Consider the following 20,373-nt stretch of genomic DNA (forward strand, 5'->3'; position numbering starts at 1 on the left):
GAAAAAAAAAAGGAAGAAAATCCAATCACCGCCCTGGAAATAATGCATTATCAAAAGCGTTATTTGGACTTTGATTAACAATTGAGATTAATCAAGATCCACACCTTTCTACTCATCTTTTTTAAAAAATAAATAATGGGGTTCATGTATTCTGGTTGCCAGTCATTATCATCACAAGTGACCACTTAAAGGTGTCATGTCCTATGTTGTGGCATTATTAACGGAAAAAATAAAATATTTAAGAATTTTGGATTTATTCTTCTTCTTTTTTATAAGTAAAGGATACTCTTAATTAATATGCACAATGATCATCATGTACGATAAGGAAAAAATATGAGGATGACATAATGGATTTCAGATGGCTCAAGCATAAGTTAGACTGTCACTTCTTGCTCAATTATAAACATTTTGCATATATATTAATTATTAAGTAGGCAATTAAGAAATGTATATCATCTTTTATTTTGTTGCCAGATAAATGTATATCATATAATCTATAGGATCTTGCACCTTTCGGAAGTTCATATCTAAGCTTTATTAATCTTTATGGAGAAAATTACTCTTTGGGATGGAAGGCTAATTAACGCAAATGTGGTTAGGTGTATTCGTTCCCTTGTACTCAATTTCGAATCCTCCGAATTAACGTATCCTTCCTTTTATACACGGATTTGATTATTTATGATAAATTATAATAATTTAGAGTAATTGAAAATATCATGTTTTATTTTTTAGAAAAAATAGGTGCATCCCTTGCTTTGCGGTGGAAAGGAAAAAGAAAGGTGGCTTGGGTGGGGGCCCACTTAACCACCGTGAAGGCAAGAATAATAAGAAGCCCTTGCCCACTCTTCATTTAAAAACTGGTGTGGAGTACACACCGACAACTTGTTTTAGGGCCAGAGAGAGTATGAACTTGTGTTGCTAACAAAAGAAGAAGGAAAAAAAAAGAGATATTCCATGTGAAGAGAGAGAGAGGGAAAGAGTAGCCTTGGTCTTGGGGATTTCATAGAGAAAGCAAAGCTCTTTTTCTCCCTCTCTCTCTCTCTGTTTCTCTGACCCTATGCAGCAGAAATGTGCATAAAAGAGGATATGGCGCCAGAGAGAAGAAAGGAACTCCAAGAGTTGAGATAGTGAGGTCTGTGTGTTCAGTGTACCTTCTTTGTTTTTCCTTGTGCTTATTTTCATGTGGGTGAAGCAACAAGAAAAGACAATAAAGATAGCTCCTTATTAAGAAGGATCTTTGTAAGTTATCCCCATATCCTTCTTTGTAATCTTCTTCTTTATATGTTATGGCATTGCTTCCATTTCTTGATTTGGATTTCGATCTTGTATCTTCTGGGTTGGGATTTGATGAAAAAAGGTTTATCCTTTTTCTGTTTACTGGTCAGATATGATGTGGGCTGTTCATAGTTTGTTGAATTTCTTGATTTACTGTTCTGGGTCTGTCTAATTCTATTCTTTTAATTACTGCCAACTGTTTTCTTTTTGGATAATTGATTATATGACTTCAAATCCTTGTGTTCTATGAGATTTTTTTTTTTTTTATGGGCTTCATTTAGTGGAGCATTTGATGATTTATCAGTATCAGCTTCATCTATTTGCACGTTTGGTTCTGCTGAAGTTCATATTTTTAGTAGGAATTTTCACTGTTAGTTCATGAGCAGATAGAACATCAATGTATTGCGTAGCAATGCCAATAGACAGGTTTCCATTTGTGAAAATGGTCTGTGAATTCTTTTGGGGGAGCAATTTTGTGCATGAATTGCCTCCCTACAATCTTGAAATAACATACGATCAGATAGATCTCTACTTCAGTCATAATAAATGCCAAAGTGAGAATGAGTTTCATATCATATAAGGAAAACCTAGAATCTTAAGAGAAAAGGCCCTGAAAATAAGTAGAACTGAGCCACAACTGTACTGAATGATCTAGATTTAGACAGTATTCAATTCCTATAATTAATAAAAGGAGCATATATTTAAGATTTATAAGCCAATTTTAGAAATATTTGAGGAATAAGAATTTTTTGGGTAAAAATGCTCTTTAGTACTTTTGTCTTAGTATTTTCAATGCAAATTAGAATACTACCCAAGAATTGCTTTTCTTAGTCCTTCACAATGTGTACCACAAACGCTGCATTGTGTGTTCAATGAAAGTTCCTGTCATACCAAAATTGTAGAGCATCTATCATGTATTGGATTTGGACTACAAAATGCAGGGGCATGCCAGCTTACTAGTTCATTTTTGTTAATCAATGTTTTACTTTGCAGGTCAAATATGGGAACTTTGGCACTTGACAATGAAAACGTAGGCTCGGATGTTTACTGCCATTTGGGGCTAAAGGAATCGGCAAAAGGAGTTATGAAAATCCCTCGGGTTCTGTCACCTCTCTCATCACTTCTTGAGAGATGTGTTCAAAAGAATGAGATGCTATTGGAGGCAACGGACATTAAAGAAGTCATGACCATATTTCATGGTTTACGAGCACCCACTTTGAGCATTCGGCAATATGTTGATCGCATCTTTAAATACTCTGGCTGTAGCCCATCATGCTTCGTTGTTGCACAGATCTATGTGGACAGATTTATCCAGTGCACAGAAGTCCTTTTAACTTCTTTCAATGTTCACCGGCTTCTGATAACAAGTGTAATGCTAGCAGCGAAGTTTATTGATGACGCGTAAGTACTATTCTCAGAATTAGATATACTCCATCGTTTTTCAGGGAAATTGTTTCGTAATGGTTTTTCTCCGTTTCCCTTCAGCACCAGCTTCTGACAATAAGCATTTAACATGGTTTTTGCAGATTCTTCAACAATGCATACTATGCCAAAGTGGGAGGAGTGAGCACAAGTGAGTTGAATAGGTTGGAAATGAAGTTCTTGTTTACTATAGATTTCAGGCTTCAAGTTAGCATAGAGACATTTAAGAGATATTGTTCTCAGTTGGAAAAGGAAGCTGCAGGGCTCCAGATTGAACGTTCGATCCAAGCCTGTGGGATCAAAGAGAATTGGTCCAACAAAGACGATTCAACTTGTGCTCCTACAGTTGCAAGATGACAATGCCAATATCATCTCAACGTTTTATTACACGATTTTTCTGAATTGCGATTGAATTAGAAAGTATCTGATTGTTTGGCTTGTAAGCCACTAAAAGCACTTCAATGAACAATAACTCTAGTATCTCACTTTCGTTTTGTGCAGAGTTTTGGTTTCCATTTCTTAAATTGTAAGAAACAGATTATTCAACTTTATGGGTAAGAAAGAGTGTGCAGTGAGTTTTCCATTTTGGTTGGTTGCAAGTATGCAACCACTTCACATTCTTAAATAAGCAGGCTTTCAATACTTTATCAAACACTTTGGTAGGTAACAAAAAATTAAAAAGTTTTTTTTAAAAAAAAAAAAATTAAGCACAGCAATCCAAACGACATGTCTTTGACGATAATGATTATCAGTCATGTTTCTTAAAAATTTCTGAATTCAAATATCATAAACGACAATTTGTTTGTTGTCCTGTTAAATAAATAAATAAACAATTAGAGCTAGCAAAGAACATTGTTTTGCCTAAATGTTGACGTTTGGTGCTTAATTTCTATGATTGGTTATTACTTATTACTCTTTTTTGGTTTTTTAAAGCATTTCACTGAAAACTTGCACTGAATTGTTTTGCTATCCCATTTAGTTAATTGAGACATTTACATGTATTCAAGTAAAAAATTGGACGAGAATTTTAGTACTGTTTTCATGTAATAGGCGCATATACTTATAAAGAGATTGAAAAGGAGTTGTTTACCTCTTTTTGCTCTTTTTGCGCCACCCAATATCACTGAGTCCAGGGGAGATGGAAATTAAAATTCTGTTGCGATATTTAGCGGCGGTTTTCTTAGCCGCCGTAAAGACTACGTTTTAGCAACCATTATCGACGGTTTTTCTCGCTGCAAGTGTTTATAAATTGTCAGTAAAAATGCAAGAACCGTCGAAAACCGTAGATAAAAAGAAAAACCGTCGTAAAAAACCATTACTGTCATATATGAGCGTGATTTTCTTTCTTTTACTTCCCCTAAAATGCTACTGTCAATTTTGTTAGTTACGTAGAAGCTGCAATAAACTTGATTCCACAAATAGAACACTTAAACTCCTCAAGGGAAAAAAATTGAACATTTTGTAAATAACGTAGAATCTCAATCAATAAATTGAAACAACCCCTTTATCTATTGTCGGTTAAAATTGGACCATAATGGCAAAATACAATTAGGGGCTAATTCAACTCCTCTCTTGTATCATCAAACCATCACCTTTGCCTTGGAATAAATAAAATACAAATTTATAAATAAAATAGGCTAATCCGACTTAAGCCAGAAAGAGAAGCCAATTTTATTTGGAGTAAAATCCACATTTTTATGCTTCTTAGTTTAATTCTTCAATTGCTATGATTTTAGTTTAGGGTTTTGAAATTTAATTATTGTACAGTGTATATTAACATTTTCATGAAAAACGACCTTTTGACAATTTGGTGTAATGTTAATTATGATTCATTCCTTGAAAAAAAAAATCTAAACTCAAATATCATGAACAATTTCTTCAATGTTAATTTTTAAAAAAAATACAATTAGAGCTAGCAAAGCACTTTTTTTTCTTCTGTATTTTTTATCTTATGGCCGTGGGACAGATATTCAGCTCACTAAACATTTTCAAGAATCGGAATCCGAGGATCAATACAGAAAATTAATGATGAAACATACTGCTAAAACTTATGCGCACTTTGCATTACATAATCACAAAAAAAGAATTAGACTAAGCAGAAGTTACTTCTGTAGTATCAACATTGACAAAATGAGCTACAACTTTCTATACATTTTTGCTCTTCAATCTTGATATAACCAAAACAAAAAAAACTAGGGTTAAGCTATGCATCTATCTAAGCCTGCTGCTAGGTTGCCTGGATAGGCATTGTAAGTGCATTAGTAAAAAATCTGCGGATCTCTGGTACAATACGATTTATCAGTCCGGGATACCTGAATATATTCATCACAACATTTCAAGTCACTATAATGCTGGACACAGATTCAACTAGATCAAGAGAAAGAGATGCACTACTTACCATGGTTTGGTAATCAATTTGTCAAACTGCTCCAAGATGAACAGAATGCATGCTTGCCTTAATGACATGGCATTGAAGGCCTCTGATAACTCAAACATGAGTGAAACATTTTCGACGTAGATGTTCTTGAGAAAGAAAATAAAAAGCAATCAGACTAAAACCAAACCGAAAACAAGGGTAATACCATCAAACAACTTTAATAGGTCACCCACCTGAGCAATGGCATGCTCGCAGAGGCGCTTGAGACCCTCCAAAAGATACTGATCAGCAGCTCTGAGGAGATCCTGAGCAATATCCAAATTGACATCTACAGATCCTGTGTATATGAATCTAGCAACAGACAGAGGAGCATTATAACTATTAGGGATGAAACTGGGGTGCATTATTTAGCAATTTACTCATAAGTTCTTAGCCAAAAGGGAGGCAGAACTACCTACCTCATCATCAATTCAAAAACGTCCCATCTAATATTTGGAATCTCTACATCCTTAGCATCTCTCTCCTGCAATACATTGTTTCAATATGTTCAGAAAATAATTCATCCGTTAAAGGAATTGATTTCCCGTCACATTTTTAGTATCACTGTTGAGAAAAGAAAAACAGGAGGAGAGGATTGGAATCAGAAGATCATCAATCAGTGGAAAAGGCTGATAATTCTTACCCTGTAACCACCGTCAAACATGGCACGGAATGCATCAGAAGAAGCAAGCAGACAAATTCTGTGGGCATAGAACCGTTTACCTGATAATATTATAAAGCATACGAATTTATTACAGTACAGTAACATAAAAATATCAGTAACATAAAAATATCAATTAAAGTATTAAGTGACTGAACTATAGAAAAGGGCATGCAAAAGAATAATCCCCACCTTCAACTAAGAATGTGATGTCAGAAAGTGTAGGATTGTTTACGTATTTTTCACCTAAATACACCTGCAAATAGATCATGTCAAACATATCAGAACTGATTATCCATGCGAACAAAGTATCACTCACCAACCCCATACAAGTATTTTAGAAAACTAACCCTAGTATAGCAATCGGTAAATCTTGATTCAAGGCCAGCAGGGAGTCTTGTAAATATGAGTTCAATAGACTAATATCCACTAAAAATAAAATACATGTGTTCCAGATTATATTGCAGCCCTAGCAAACTTAAAGTGAACTGATTGGACACAAAATTAAAAACCTGTTGGGTGGGTGATGAAGGAGCTGGATCCAAATGGGAGAGTGAAGTGGCTTTTGTAGCCACTTTGTACAAGGCCAAAGAACCATCTTGTTTCTCCTTCAGGCTTGGAGATTCGAGAAGCCCTAAAAGCAACTCTAATCCTGCAAGAAACAAATTTGCAGAAAAACTCAAATTCTTGGAACCATATGTGGTGAAATTAGCAATATCATCAAGGCAAATAAACCAGGTTTTTTGCGAGACTAAGTTTTGTATTTTAAGGCACTTCGGTTTACAGTTTTAAGCAGCCCACACTGAACCAAGCATGCTAGCATGCACACATGATAAGCTTTTGATGTTTTATGCTACTATGCTCTATCTGGCTGTTAATACTGGATAAAATTCCAACCTTTGTTATCAATAAAAATGGTTTCCTGATCACCAGGGTTACAAAGATGAGCAAGAGCCAAAGCCACTCGTTTTTGAACAGGCTTCTCTGCAGCCCGCATCAGATATAGTAGATTATTTAGAACCTGTGAAGAAAAAGCTGTTAAGGAATTTGGAACAATCTACATTGAGCATATCAAGTGAAATCAGCACAAGATGCAATCACTGGACAGCCAAAAGAAAAAGACTGTCCAAAGTGACAAAACTCACTTGTCCACAAATCTTCTCCTCTAATCTTTTCAATGTCTTTGCCACACAATCCTTAGTTTGCTGCACGAATGAAATATTACAATACAATAAGGCCAAAAAACTATGATGAAATAGATAAGGGGTATAACAATTCATGATCCATAAAGACCAACTTAAAATCAATAGACAAACAACCATATGAAGGTTCAAAGAAAACAGGAAAAAATTACTTGAGCAACAAATTCTCCATCTTGGAGTTTCTGAACACCTCCAAGCTTAATTAAAGCTGCAACATTATCCTACACAAGAAATCTCCAATTAGTCTCACTGTTATACAAGAATAAATGACGAGTAAAGGACAACTGCATTACAAACCGAACTTAAACAGGGAACAGAAAACTGTACCTCATTATCTGCAAGACCATACAGAGAAAATGCAGCATTGTGTTGTAGAGATCCATTTTTTGAATTAAGAAGCTTGAGAAGAGGCACTATACCACCATTATGAGCAATGCCAGCTTGGTTATGTGTGTCCTAATGTAAGAATCATTTAGGAATCTAGTAAGCTGTAAATTCCTTTGAATATATAACAGCAAAAGATTATGATCACAAAAGCGAGCAAAGTTGGCAGTAGCTACATGACAGTACACCCAACAAGAGATGTAGCATTAATACCAAAATATTCAACTTGCATTACAAGGAGACATGCCCATGTATACTGCAAGCTTTCCTTATTCTATAAGTACAATAAGCTGAAAGCACCATAACTTAATAAGGATTTCTATCAAATATAGGAACAAAAACAAAAGTAAAAATGACTTCCAGGACAGTATAACAACCAGTCACCAATATGATACTTACAACTGTCCTCTTATGCTATTTCTACATATATGCATTAAAAAAATAAAAAAATAAGAAAAAAAGATGACGAATCAGAGAAATAATAACCTGTGCCAACCTCCCAAGAGCAAAAGCTGACATCTCCCTAACCTGCGCATCAGGTGATTTAAGCATCTCAATTAATGGTTTTAAAGCACCCCTCTGAACTATATGTGCCTGCATGAACCAGATCTTCATAACATTAAAAAAAATTCTGTATCATATGAAAAGAGGATGGGCATGAAACAGGTAGGATTTAACCAAAATGGTTTCCTATTCCACCTTGCAATCTGAATCAGCTGCAGCAAACTGACCAAGTAATAAAGCAGCTTCTCTTTGACTCTCCGTACAGATGGAACTGTCAATAAAGTAATGAAAAAAGAACATATAATTGTTTGAAAACTAGAACATATTCTTCAGATTACAACGACAACAACAGCAACAATATGATTATCCAGGAAAATTGAAAATGCTACAATATCAACCAATTGTAAAGTTCAGAATTACCTGAGTAATCCAATAACAGGTTGTAAAGCACCAGCAAGAAGAACTAGTTTCTTGATGCTTGGGGATGAGTGGACAAGATTACCAATTACTCCAACCTGATAAACCCCACAAAGTTTAGCATATGCTTACAGAAGGGTGGTGTTAGAACTCTCAAGACATGAGACAGGAAATATCAAATATAACTCAGAGCTCACCGCTTCAAACGTCATAGCTGCATCCTCAGATCGAAGCATTAGCACCAGGGTAGGCAGAGCATTGCACTCTACAATCTGGAATTTTGCAATTCAAATTAGCTAGCAGACTAGAGATGCCTAAATCAATCATATACCGTATCACAGGGAAAACTTAGGTACCTGATTTTTGTTTTCATCATTTTTAAATGCAAGGGTCCGCAGGGCGCCCGCAGCAGATATCTGTACCTTTGTGTTAAAGAAGTTAAGTAGCTCAACAAGAGGAGGGATTCCACCTTCAATCCTGAATTTCAAAGATATAACTTATAAGGAGGAATAAAACTTGATATTTATTTAATATGAGAATCAGTAAAGTAGAAATAAACAGACCTGACACGGGTCTTGATGCTGCTATTTTCATGAGCAATGTTAGCGATTGCATTAGCAGCTCTCCTAATAACACCATCAGCTGGTGCTGAGTCCCTCTTGTGCCTTTTTAACAGATCAACAAGATGCGGCAAAGCTCCAGCATCAACTATGAGTTGCTGATGCTCCGGCTTTATAACATGAAGACATAGAAAAAGATCAATCAATTAGAAAACAATAAGTGATCAAACAGATCCTTTGAAATCAAAACGAGAAACAGCTACCTACAAAGAGATCAACCATCTATAATGAACTGAAGGGCATGTTTTATCGATGCCAATATCTCAATTATTGAAAGAAGAGAAACAAGAGGAAGAACCACAAGTTAGTGTTTCAGAATTGCATAATATTAATGCCCTAGATGATTAAAACCCTCATAAGATTTACAGGACCCTAAAATATTGATTGCACATAGTACAAATTGATACAAAAACAGGTAAAACACCCTTGTTTCCTCTACTCTAAGATAAACTTCGAAATGATAAAGCAAGCACCGCCAGAGAGAATATACAGTGTTAAATTACCTTAACGGCAATAAGCCCGAGCGCAAAGGCACTGTCTTTCTCGACCTCATGCGTGTACGGAATCGGACTGTTATCGCCTCCTCTCTCCGGAGGCGGAGCCTGTAGATGCTTAACCAGGGCCGGAACTGCTCCACATTCTACTACGAGGTTCACATGTTCCTCTGCAAGCAAATTACCAAATGACCAAAATTAAAAACCCTAAACCCCAAAAATCTCACACGCTTTCGTTTCGATCAAAGATAAAGAACCATAAAACCACAAGAACAGCCGTGGAGAAAATAATAAACACGCTACCATTCTTGGCGACTAAAGCGATGGCACGACTGGCAGTCTTGGCGGCGAGGCGATCTGCTTCGGAGGAAGAGAAGGTGGACTGGAGAGTTTGGACTCGGCGGCGAATCATACTTTCCAGATCTTCGCAAACGTCTCCGGGCTCGACGGCCGGGACCTTGAGATCGGGTTCATTTTCAGGCCCATCTTCTCTGAATTCTTCTTCGAGCTTCCGCTTCAAGCCTCGTCTGGTGGTGACGGTTCGCTTCTGAGAGTGATCCATGGATGATGCAGAGAAGGTAAATTGGGCGACGCCGGGGGTGGGGGGGGTGTAATAGAATGTGGTTTTTGGAATTTATTTGCGCTAAAAGAGTAAAGTGTGCGGTGAAATGTGGGTGTGACGATATTTATATCTGACAAGTAAATTTGAGCTCCCGCCCAAATAAGGTTTGAGATTCGTCAACAAAAGGCGCGCTCCCGCCATCGTGAATTTATCATTTATGTATGGTTTTGATTGTTTTTAGATTGGGCCAGGCCTTTTAATTACCTTGGGCATTCGTTATAAATTAAACAAATTGGGCTACCTTTCTTTCTTTTTTATCCTAGGATTAAATGGGCTGCCTTTTTTTTTATTGGGTCCCATTCTAGCCCATTTATTCCTTTGAGGGCTTCTATTAACACCTTAGCATAATTTAGATATTTTGTTATAAATTTTCTTATGCACCATCTCCAAATTTTGATTTGTAATAAATGCCTGGTGGCGCTACACAAATGTTCTATTAGATGAAATTGTTTGATTTTTTTAATTTATTTATACAAAGAATAAGTTACGGAGGAATAATCGAACATAGAACTTCAAGTGCATAGTTTTAATCCCTTAAGCTACAAGTTTCTTAATCAATCGTCCTTAAATGGTTGTATATATCATATTAGGGTTTTTATCATGGACGTGTTTGGCATGAGCAAAGTGAGCAACCTCATAGGAACCCACATTAAATATTAATTTACATTAATATGTTGTTGTAACTTAGTAATGATATCGGTTTAATATTCATTTTTCATTTGTCTTTCAGTACAAAATAAAGAAAGTTGGGTCCCGTAATAAATATTATTTTATTAATGTAAGTTTATTATATTGGTATCGATTGCTTTGTCTTCTCTTATATTAATAGGATAATATCAGTGTTGATTTTCCTATTCCTTCTCCTATAATCGATCGTTTCTCCACTCTGATAATATTTCGATTGAGCTTTGCATACCTTAGGAACATACACCATGCAAACTCGCATTAGAGTTACCATATATTCTGATTTACATGTAAGGAGATGTAACTACTTGTAGAAAGAGCACAAAATTAGGAATGAATATGGACGAAGGTTTTGGTTAGGATAGAATAATGATAGAAGAGTGTTGAAGGTGAGATTTGAAGAGAGAGAAAATATTCATCACTAAAAAACAGAGTTTGCATTTGCTTCGCAAGTTGTATGTGCATTATAGTAATACTAGAGGACGCAATCTTGTAGTGGCAGTAATAAGAGATGTTGTTCCAGTCAAGAGTGGAGTGGGGCTGTCGGCGGAGCACCAAACTCTCACACTCACTCACTAAACAAGGAGTGATGAAACTTCCCGTGTGGTTCCCAAGAGAGAGTACACGATGATAAACATCACCATCAGCTCTCTCCTTCAACTCCTCAGATTCCCTCACAGTCACAGGCTCACAACCGGCCATTCCCATAATATATTTTTTTAAATTTTTTACTCCATAATATATTTGCACAACGCAAGACTCAAGAGTTTTGTCGTCTCCATTCGCCAACACATAAATGACGAACAAGTCAACCTCATTCTCATCTACACCGTATGGGTAGAAAAAGGGGCCACACACGTTCGTCCTCTAACAATACTAATTATTAACAATTTTCTCTGCATTAGTATCCGAAAGACCAATTTTTAATCACGCACGTTACACGCAACTTAAAAACATAATAACTTACACCGTATGTACCTGGTGTAGTACCCTTCATCCTCAGACTTTGAAGAGTCAAGGAGGTCCAAGCCATGCGATCCATGAACAACTGTTATTACTTCACGCATTGCTGGTTGCCATGTGAGGGCATGTACTGTTGAGTAACAATCCAACTTAATTGTAGGGGCCCTTGGTAAATTCAAATACAATCGGACAGGACAGTACTATATAGTACTAGCCAGTGCTAGCTGTACCCTGCACTGCACTTGCAGTAGTAGTTGGGAGATCTCTATCCATCTCCAATCCAACCAATCACATCCTTATGTTGTTACTTTGAGAAGCTGATCCAAAGATCGTTTAGGTGAAATTAACTTTTAATTAGTCCTTGATTAAGCTGCATTGCATGTAATTAAGAATCTGTCCTTGAAATCCAAAGAAGATATTTTTTCAGAGTCCCACAGTAGATTCGATCATGAGTACGTAGGATTAAATCTAAAGTAATTAGTCATATAATTAATGACTTCAACGTCAATGGTTTGACTCAAGAAATTAGTTGTTGGAACTTTTGAAAAGTTGCACCATTAAAATATGTGCACAGGGAGGCGCACATTTGAGTATTGTGGTGGTCAAGCACGGACCGTCGCATGCATGTGAGCCACATGTCCACCTTACGATGAAAGCTGAAGCCACAAACCCAAAGATGTCCAGACATGGAATTCATCAGAGCAAGTAGACCATTGCATTGCATGGATGGATACATATGAATCTCTGCATAAACACAGACAGCACAAAAGAAAGAAATGGGAGGAAATGGAAGCAAATTAAACGTGGGGTTTTCACTTTTTATCTGTGGCGGTGGGGTCTTGTATTTCTCTCTGTCTTGTGGAATCTCTCGTGACAACTGATTCTGCAAATTTTAATTTGGTTTATGTATAAAAATGCTATAATTTTAATATGTCACCCACTAGGGCGGTCGTGAGATTTAACGATTATAAATTAAATTCATACATTTTTTAATATTTTCATTTTATAAAGTTAAATGTTAGTGTGTTCGGGTAACAAGCTCCACCAAATACATTTTTGTGTCAATGTACTACATGGTGGAGTATATATATAAATCAATCGTTACTTACACCATGTCAAGACCGCCCCGTCTAGCATAAAACTTACTATTTATCAATCAAACATTTTTCTGGATTTTAGTTGCGACTTGCAGTAAGAGATTCCAACATATATAGTATAAAGGCTGGAAATATACCCCATCCATGTACCCATCAATCACTTCCTCTCGAATTTGGATGACAAGTACTTTGGCTCTACTATGTCAAGTGGTTTGATATATATTCACTCATTTTACTACAAACCCTATGCTAAAATATTATATATATTCATTATTCATACCTGGTGTGAAGAAAAAATTTGACCCTTATATATATTGAAACTACTCATTTTTCCTTACAGATTAATCACAGTGTGACGTACATATGAAAAAATAATCCGTTAAAATTGTAAAATGACAAATTTATACAGATGTTAAATGTAAGGAGGTAAGTATTTTTTTTTCTATACTGCCGATAATGCCATTTATAAACTCGAACTCCACAAAAATCAACGACCGACTACTTTGATCATCAAAATGAGGATTGAATTGGTTTGTGGCTTGAAATGTGGTGTGGTGTACGACATGTACTTCCGTCCCATACGCATGCATGCATGCAAATTCAGAAAGGAATTGATTATGAAGCAGAGGGATTGCAGTGCTACGATCTGTGGAAAGACGAATAAGTAAATGTAAAGACAACGACAAGGCTGCTTCGTCGTACGTGATACTGTAGACGGAAGAAGAAGAAGAAGAAGAAGACAAAAATACTGAAATGAGTGGGGGAGCTTATATAATCACGTAAAAACCAAGCAGACAATATCTTATCGCAATCTATATGCTTTTGATTGAATAGTACCGAGGGTTCCAGAGAGAAAGATGCACACGTGTACATGAGATCTGGACTGGAAAACATGGAGGAATGGGCACCGTCCGATATGGTCTGGGCCTAATCACAGAGACCTAGCTGCTCTGATCCTGCATGCTAGTCACTTTCCCTTCTTTTTTGTTTTTGGTCTTATATTTTGCTAATATATATTGAGTTTTTTTTTTCTTTTTCTTTTTATGAACAAAAGTTTAGGAGGAGGAGAGGCAACTCTATTCCAGAACCTTTTTCAATTTTTATAAATTACTCACAAAAAAAGATTGTCGGCAGCGGACTTGACATATATTGAGTTGAGAACTCACTCATTTAAGACTTTACGCTCATATTTTCAAAAGAAATTGTAACCAGGATAAGAGGGTCTTTAATAGTCATCCGATCAAATTTTTTGCATCCATGCACTCCCATCCCACTCAAGTTTTTCTTGAATACTAAGAACGATAAAGCAACAAGAAAATTCAATATGATACAGATAATATTCAATGCATATGGGAGCTCAAAATATCAACATGCAAGAAAGAAACAACCACCCAATTCCAATAATATTTAAGTGAGGTGCCACAGGAAATGCCTAACAAACCGAGAGCGACACCAGCGTATGGGCATGAATAAAATTGCACCAATAAAGTTTGCATAAACGTGTTATTATAGAGGTAAATGAATTGAACCAAGCAGGGCCCAGCTGCGATGAATCTGGGCTGGTTCATGACTGAATTGATTTCGTTGAACTAATCTAATGTCCTTCCGTTTTGAACAGGGTTTTTACCACCCAAGGCCAAGAGCATACGCGTTTTCATGTACTTTTTCACAAGAAACAACAAGAACAATAATAATTAACAACAAGAACAAGAACAAGACAATTTACATTAAATCTGGCCCCGCTGAATAATTATAAAATTGAAATTAGCTCATTGAAGCAATCAAAATGGATAGTTGCAGTAATGGTATGGGAAGATTTATCTTGAGTCGCTCTCTAACAAAACAAATATTTATTACATTTAATTTATGAGATATTTTTTCCCAGTTTTTTTTTTTCAAAAATTTAATGGCAGGGGTTGCTCAAAATTTTAAAGGAGAAGGTCAGAAGAAAAGGATTTGTCTTATTTATTTAGGTGTCATTCTGCACAGGCTAGTTAAAATTGATCAGACAGTCGCAGGAAAAGCTCTACAGAGATGTTAATGTTGTAGGTGGAGCCCTGAGCCTCACCTTCAATTCCTCATGCATAAACACATATCATCTGGTACTTTGACAGAAAGGTAATAATAATCACTAATATCTAATGATCTTTCTTAATGGGTTAATATTTCGACACAAACAATATTGGCGAAAGGGATTCAAACATAAATAACTTCGCTTGTAGAGGTAACTGATGTTAACAACTTAACTACAAGTCCTTTGAGTAAAGGAGGGGGTCTCTCTCAGTGCTTGTTATGATGGAAATGGATATGATTCTTAAAAGTATAACTTGGGTCTTAATCAAATTGGTTATTCACTAAAAAGTAAAAATCTTTCCCTCTTTATGAGTAGCTTAGGTCTTAATCAAGTGGGTTATTCACTAAGATTACATGATCATTGTATTGAATAAGATTGCCCACCAGACCAAACTTGAGCAGTTAAGTTCACTCTCTTTATTATTCCAATGCTTTTTGAGTAAGTGTATTTATGTGGCCAAACCAACACACACACTCTCTAATTTCTTTGTATGAAATTTTATGAAGGGAAATAGGTTATGAATTTATAGATAGCCAACAACAACCACCCACTTTCCCCACTTAAATTATATGAAGGGATAAAGGAAACATATATTAAATATGTAAAGCTTAGAATCTGCTTTACCAAAAGAGGAAAACAAAGCACTCTCAATTAGATTTTAAAAAAGCATTGATATGAAACCAGTAACTCATATCAGTAAAAAGAAGATCCTACAACACAATTTATGATTTCTAATTGACCACTATCAAAAGTGAAAGAAAAAAAGCAGAATCTATCTTTAAAAACCCAGAGTGGCTGAAGTATGGAAAATACTTCCCTCTTTACCAGATAAGTATGAGTTCTTATAATCTTCCCCATAGCAGTGTGCTATGCGTGTTGAAGTTTTTCTTTCATGAATTATTTTTGCATATATGTCAAACTGCGATTCGTAAGAAAGAAGAGTATCTCTTTACCGGTAAGGAGACAAGTAATATCCCTTTTATATTTATCTGCTAGATATATTAATCCTGGTTCCATGATTAAGAGGATGATTAATTAATTATATGGGTCACCCTACAACCATGTGAGTTGCAACTTGCGAGAGGATTAAGATTATAAATATTGTTAATGAATCTACTTGCTTTTTCAATTTGATTCTTTATGTATATCGTACCAGGAAAGAAAGAGCATTGAGCCACGTCCTGTAGATTCTTCAACTTGTTTGGTACACATGAAACAAAATAATCTTAAGCAATGAGTTAAACAAGAGGGATTTTTTTATTTAATTATGGTGGCCCAAAAGGCCCCTGAGATTGGACTCACTTCCCAAACTTGTCGGCTTCAGGTTGTTTCAGAGCCGCCCACATTAGCCAATTTCAAGCCGCCAGCGAAAAATAATTATTATTATTATATGAATTGTATTGCTCTCACTATCTTTCACATTTCAGATTCAGAATATATATTATATGTAATAATTAGCAGAGGAAAATCAGCCCGTCTCATGTGACACAAATCAGCAGAAAACAATAGTATGAAAATAATATCCAATATATTACTAAAATCCAAGTATTTGGCCATGAACAGCTCAATTTACATAAGTTGCAAAGTTGTACAAATTGTACAATGGTAAAAGTTTGAGCCAAGTAATGAAAGAAACTTCTCCATTTCCGGATACAGATAAAAGAGTGAGGCGCAATGAAACGAGAATAGAGAAGTTTTTTTCGAGAAAGAGACATACTGAAAACGTGCAAATTCTTATATAAAGAATAAATACATGGAAGAAAATAATAATAATAATAACGTGGTTGTTGGTGTTATTTAGCCATACAAATCCAGTGTAAAATTAGCTGAGGTCCCCCCCTTCCTCCCTCCCTCAACGGCCAACCTCACATTCCTGTAAACCGTGTTGCTGTGAAAGCCGCTGGAATTGGAAAGCACACTGGACTGAAACCCATAGGATTCTAGTTTTCTTCTTCTATCAATGTGATGATGTCCACGGAGTCCACATCAACACAGCTTGGCTTGAAACCCTACTCTACAGTCACAATCGCACTCCTTTTTTAAGCAGTAAATCTTGTCTTATTTATTGACATTATTGTCATATTAAAACCCAGTAAGAAACTGGGAACTATATTCCAACTATAATAATAATGCAGCAGCTACTCTGCGACTGAGCAAAGAGCCACAAAGGAAAACAGAGAAGAAAATGACACCAAATTAATTTCCCTACCAAAAGGAATAGGGGAAGATAATTCAGACTAGGATGGGGTAAAATTGAGAGCCAAAATATCAAAATTAATGAAAGTGATCGAAAGTCGGTTGTTTTGTTACTCTTTTTGGGTGGGCATTCAAATTTTACAAGATGAAGTAGGAAAGGTGTGTTTGTTACAGAGTGTACATCTTTTTTCTCACCTACTAACTGGATTTGATTCCTTTTTCTTTGCCTCCTACCTCACTGCATGTTTCTGTTGGTAGCCGAAAATATGCAAAAGGGATTTGCCTTGGTTACTCTCTATAGTTGGCTCTTTCCAAAGTACAACTAAGTACCGTAATTCATGCATAAATCAAGACGACTGCTGATGCATTATGAATTTCACATACATGAACGGTCATGACTGCACGCATGATTGACTCTAACATAAGTCCCGGCCTTGCTCAGGGGCAGTCAGTGCGACTGCCCTAGGCCCATTATTCAAGGGGGCCCCAAATTTTTATATTATAATAAGTGTTATATTATATTATTATAAATTGATTTAATATTTTTCCATAATTTTTATGAATAGGATATTGAGATCAATATGAAATTTTGGCACAAAGGATCCATGACGAGAGTTTTAAAAGAAATTCGTTGATATTGGCTTGACTTGCATTCTTGAAATTCTTTGACTCACTAGTATGGTATCCATAATTGGACATTTGTTTTCATTATTTAGGAATATGGAAGACATTGCTCAAAGTCTAAAAATATTTTCAAATAAATACTTTCTCAAAAAACCCAATGCTTAGTTGATAAAACAAAAAGTATACTAGTATTAGTGATTAATGTGTGTAGAGCACACTTTAGATTTTCACCCTGGACCTTTGAAAACTCAGGACCAGCCTTGTCTAACATTAATCTACTTGCATATTTAAAAGAAGATATAATAGGAAGGCGAACATGCTTCTTATTATCTCCTTCATTGATGGTCCTTGAAATATGGTCAATATAGGTCATCCTATTGAGTAATTTTTGGGTGTTTCGGGTACACAACCAGGCAAGATTTTGTTCAACATTATTCATCCCTTGGCAGATTCTTGTGATCATTTATATTTGTATTTAGCTTTGAAAAAAGAAAACTACAGAATAGAGGTCTAGCCTGACAGTCGAATAATTTGGGGAAAAGGCATAAAGCTGAAGTACAGAAAGGCCACACAAAGGCGTGTGGTAATAAAAACAATAATGCCTCAAATATGTAGTTTGAGAAGTTTAAGAAAATGGATAACATAAAAATGGCACAAAATTAATTTACTAAAACAAAAACAACAATGTGTGGTGTAGTTGGCAAATTGTCATATTCAGTTGGCGAGTTACCTAGTGCTTTAATGACAGGAGTTCGAAACACTTTATAAGCACTTTGTGGCCAGAAGCAGGCCGAACTCCGAGCATAAACTAATCTCACTCTTTGAGTGTGAAGACACTCGTGATATTAAAAAAACAAAAAAAAAAACAGAAAATTGATAGCATCAGACATTAGAAGTTAGGTATCCCTTTTCTTTAGTTTAAAGTATTTAAAATTGGGTACAAGAGAGCAGACACAATATTCCGGTGGTCCTTTAAGAAAAATAAATTCATAATTGCTCCGTTTAGTTTAATAATTAAAGATGCACAAGGTTTGCGTGTCCGAAAGGGAACTGAACTGAACAGGTGGGGTTATTATTTAGCTGCTGCTAGCTTTGCTACGGTGAAAACCTGAGTTTGGTTTACAAAATTACAATTTCCAAAAAAAACTACAAAAAGAAAGACCAACGCTAACTAATGGCCGTTAGAGAGAGGGCTAACGGAAGAATCCTTGCGGGGACTAGGTGGCAGACTGCTTCTTCCACAAGCCACGAGGCGTTGCACGAAACCCTCGATTCTATCTCCGTTTGTCTCCGTCAATAACCGCTTCCCGCCAAACGGTAACGACTCCACCCCTCTCTCCTTCAACACCTTCACTTCCACCTCCGATCTAGGGCCCACAACCCCTTCGCTGCCCAATCCGAACGCCTGCAAGCACATAATAAAACGCCGTTAGAATCACTCCGTCACAAAAACAAACACCATATTTACTTTTTTTCTCTCTGCAAATTGCAATCAAACAAAAGAAAAATAATCGGTATATAAATTTATATACCTGAATTCTCACGTAATCCGTACGGTTCCAGCAGAAGGCGTTCCCCACCATTTGGTCAATGGTCTCGGAAACTCCGTCAAGCACAATGTCAACGACCGACGACTCGCCGTTACTTTGGGGTTTACCTCCGGTTAAGGGGCCGTTGCCTAACGACAAAACCAGCAAGTCCTCCACACCGTTGACGGAGGGGAAGTCGCGCTTGTTGTTGAGCACGTGCGTCACAGCCGCCGCCGTCGGATTGTTCATCACCAGACCGCCGTCCACGGCCGAGCACGACGTCTTTCCGTCTTCGGAGCTCAGGCTGAACGGCTTGAAGACGCTTGGCGTTGCTGACGTGGCGCGGCAGACTTTCCACAACTCGAAGTTGAAACTCGGCGACTCGGAGGCGTCGGCTCGGGAGAAGACGAACGGGGCCGAGCTCTTCATGTCGTAGCAGGGAATCAGGAGAGGCTTACACGTGTCCTTGAGCGTCAAGACCTTGCCGTCCTCCCTAGTCAACAACTCGGTCAACGCCTTGTCCATGCTGCTGCCTGAGTATCTCCGGCGACGGCGGAAAACTCCAGCGAGCCTGACCTTGAACAAGTCGGAGTTTTTCCCGGCGATGGAGTTCACAGCTTCTCTAGCGGTATAAAGAGGACGGCCGGAGCCGTTGTCGGAGACAAGCATGGCGGCGAGGACGGCTCCGATACCCGTTCCGGCAATGAGGTCGAAGAAATCGGTGATTTGAGCGTGAGAGTCGCCGGTCTTGAGGCGGATCTGATCCTCGAGGTGGATCAAGGCTGCTCCAGAGACAATGCCGGTGGTTCCGCCGCCATCAATGCTGAGAATCCGAGTCTTCTTTGTGGTTTCGCAGTGAGAGAGCCATTTCTGCTCAAGCTTCGTGAAGATCTCTAAGGTGACCTTACTTAGCTCCATCTCTCTGTTAGCGACTGTGCCAATATAAAATATGTATGGTTACAGTCTTGTAGAGAGAGAGAGGTTCTGATTGTTTGAATGTTTGCAAAAAAAAGAGCAACGTGGAAAAGCGAATGAGAGGTTTCACGCTTTGTTGCTGAGAGGCATTAATGGCGAAAGAATGCGCTCGCTCTGTTTCTGTTTCTCTCTCACGAAAACAAAGTGGTTTTGAGTAGTTGAGAGTTATAACAAATCAGTGGGAGTGGGGGGGACTGGGAGTGAGAGTGGGACG

The 20,373-nt window shown here is 37.1% G+C and overlaps 3 protein-coding genes across 4 annotated transcripts; 1 reads left to right on the forward strand and 2 right to left on the reverse strand.

Moving 5' to 3' along the window:
• Positions 1-845: 845 nt before the first annotated feature.
• CYCP1;1 (cyclin p1;1) lies at positions 846-3,280 on the forward strand. 2 transcript variants are annotated; one of them, XM_008237063.2, is made up of 3 exons: positions 846-1,239; positions 2,269-2,676; positions 2,802-3,280. In XM_008237063.2, exons 2-3 carry the CDS (start codon positions 2,276-2,278, stop codon positions 3,052-3,054), a joined length of 654 nt encoding a protein of 217 aa, XP_008235285.2. In that variant the 5' UTR covers positions 846-1,239; positions 2,269-2,275; the 3' UTR covers positions 3,055-3,280. The 2 variants fall into 2 exon arrangements, with proteins under 2 accessions (XP_008235285.2, XP_008235286.2); XM_008237064.2 differs by having other exon boundaries at positions 847-1,132.
• A 1,461-nt stretch (positions 3,281-4,741) lies between these two features.
• On the reverse strand, positions 4,742-10,057 carry LOC103334126 (ARM REPEAT PROTEIN INTERACTING WITH ABF2-like). The gene is made up of 19 exons (XM_008237065.3): positions 9,699-10,057; positions 9,405-9,565; positions 8,845-9,011; positions 8,638-8,758; positions 8,479-8,553; positions 8,285-8,379; positions 8,060-8,135; positions 7,847-7,954; positions 7,304-7,432; positions 7,129-7,197; positions 6,920-6,979; positions 6,672-6,795; positions 6,287-6,426; positions 5,967-6,030; positions 5,757-5,836; positions 5,533-5,597; positions 5,308-5,425; positions 5,096-5,220; positions 4,742-5,009 (listed from the first exon to the last, which is right to left on the reverse strand). The coding sequence occupies exons 1-19, from the start codon at positions 9,955-9,957 to the stop codon at positions 4,925-4,927; spliced, it is 2,121 nt and encodes a 706-aa protein (XP_008235287.2). The 5' UTR covers positions 9,958-10,057; the 3' UTR covers positions 4,742-4,924.
• Positions 10,058-18,626: 8,569 nt separating this feature from the next.
• On the reverse strand, positions 18,627-20,373 carry PLP9 (PATATIN-like protein 9). Its single transcript, XM_008237066.2, has 2 exons — positions 19,188-20,373; positions 18,627-19,060 (listed from the first exon to the last, which is right to left on the reverse strand). The coding sequence occupies exons 1-2, from the start codon at positions 20,100-20,102 to the stop codon at positions 18,827-18,829; spliced, it is 1,149 nt and encodes a 382-aa protein (XP_008235288.2). The 5' UTR covers positions 20,103-20,373; the 3' UTR covers positions 18,627-18,826.

Source organism: Prunus mume, linkage group LG6, assembly GCF_029339155.1.
Source record: "Prunus mume cultivar Tortuosa linkage group LG6, ASM2933915v1, whole genome shotgun sequence".
Taxonomy (NCBI): domain Eukaryota; kingdom Viridiplantae; phylum Streptophyta; class Magnoliopsida; order Rosales; family Rosaceae; genus Prunus; species Prunus mume.

Excerpts from the sequence above, each read along its gene's own strand:
- LOC103334126 (XM_008237065.3), bottom strand. The coding sequence starts at position 9,957 with ATGGATCACTCTCAGAAGCGAACCGTCACCACCAGACGAGGCTTGAAG. Across the intron at positions 9,566-9,698 it reads CGCTTTAGTCGCCAAGAATG|AGGAACATGTGAACCTCGTA; the intron begins GTAGCGTGTTTA and ends ATTTGCTTGCAG. Across the intron at positions 5,010-5,095 it reads AAATTGATTACCAAACCATG|GTATCCCGGACTGATAAATC; the intron begins GTAAGTAGTGCA and ends GAATATATTCAG.
- PLP9 (XM_008237066.2), bottom strand. The coding sequence starts at position 20,102 with ATGGAGCTAAGTAAGGTCACCTTAGAGATCTTCACGAAGCTTGAGCAG. Across the intron at positions 19,061-19,187 it reads CGGATTACGTGAGAATTCAG|GCGTTCGGATTGGGCAGCGA; the intron begins GTATATAAATTT and ends ATGTGCTTGCAG.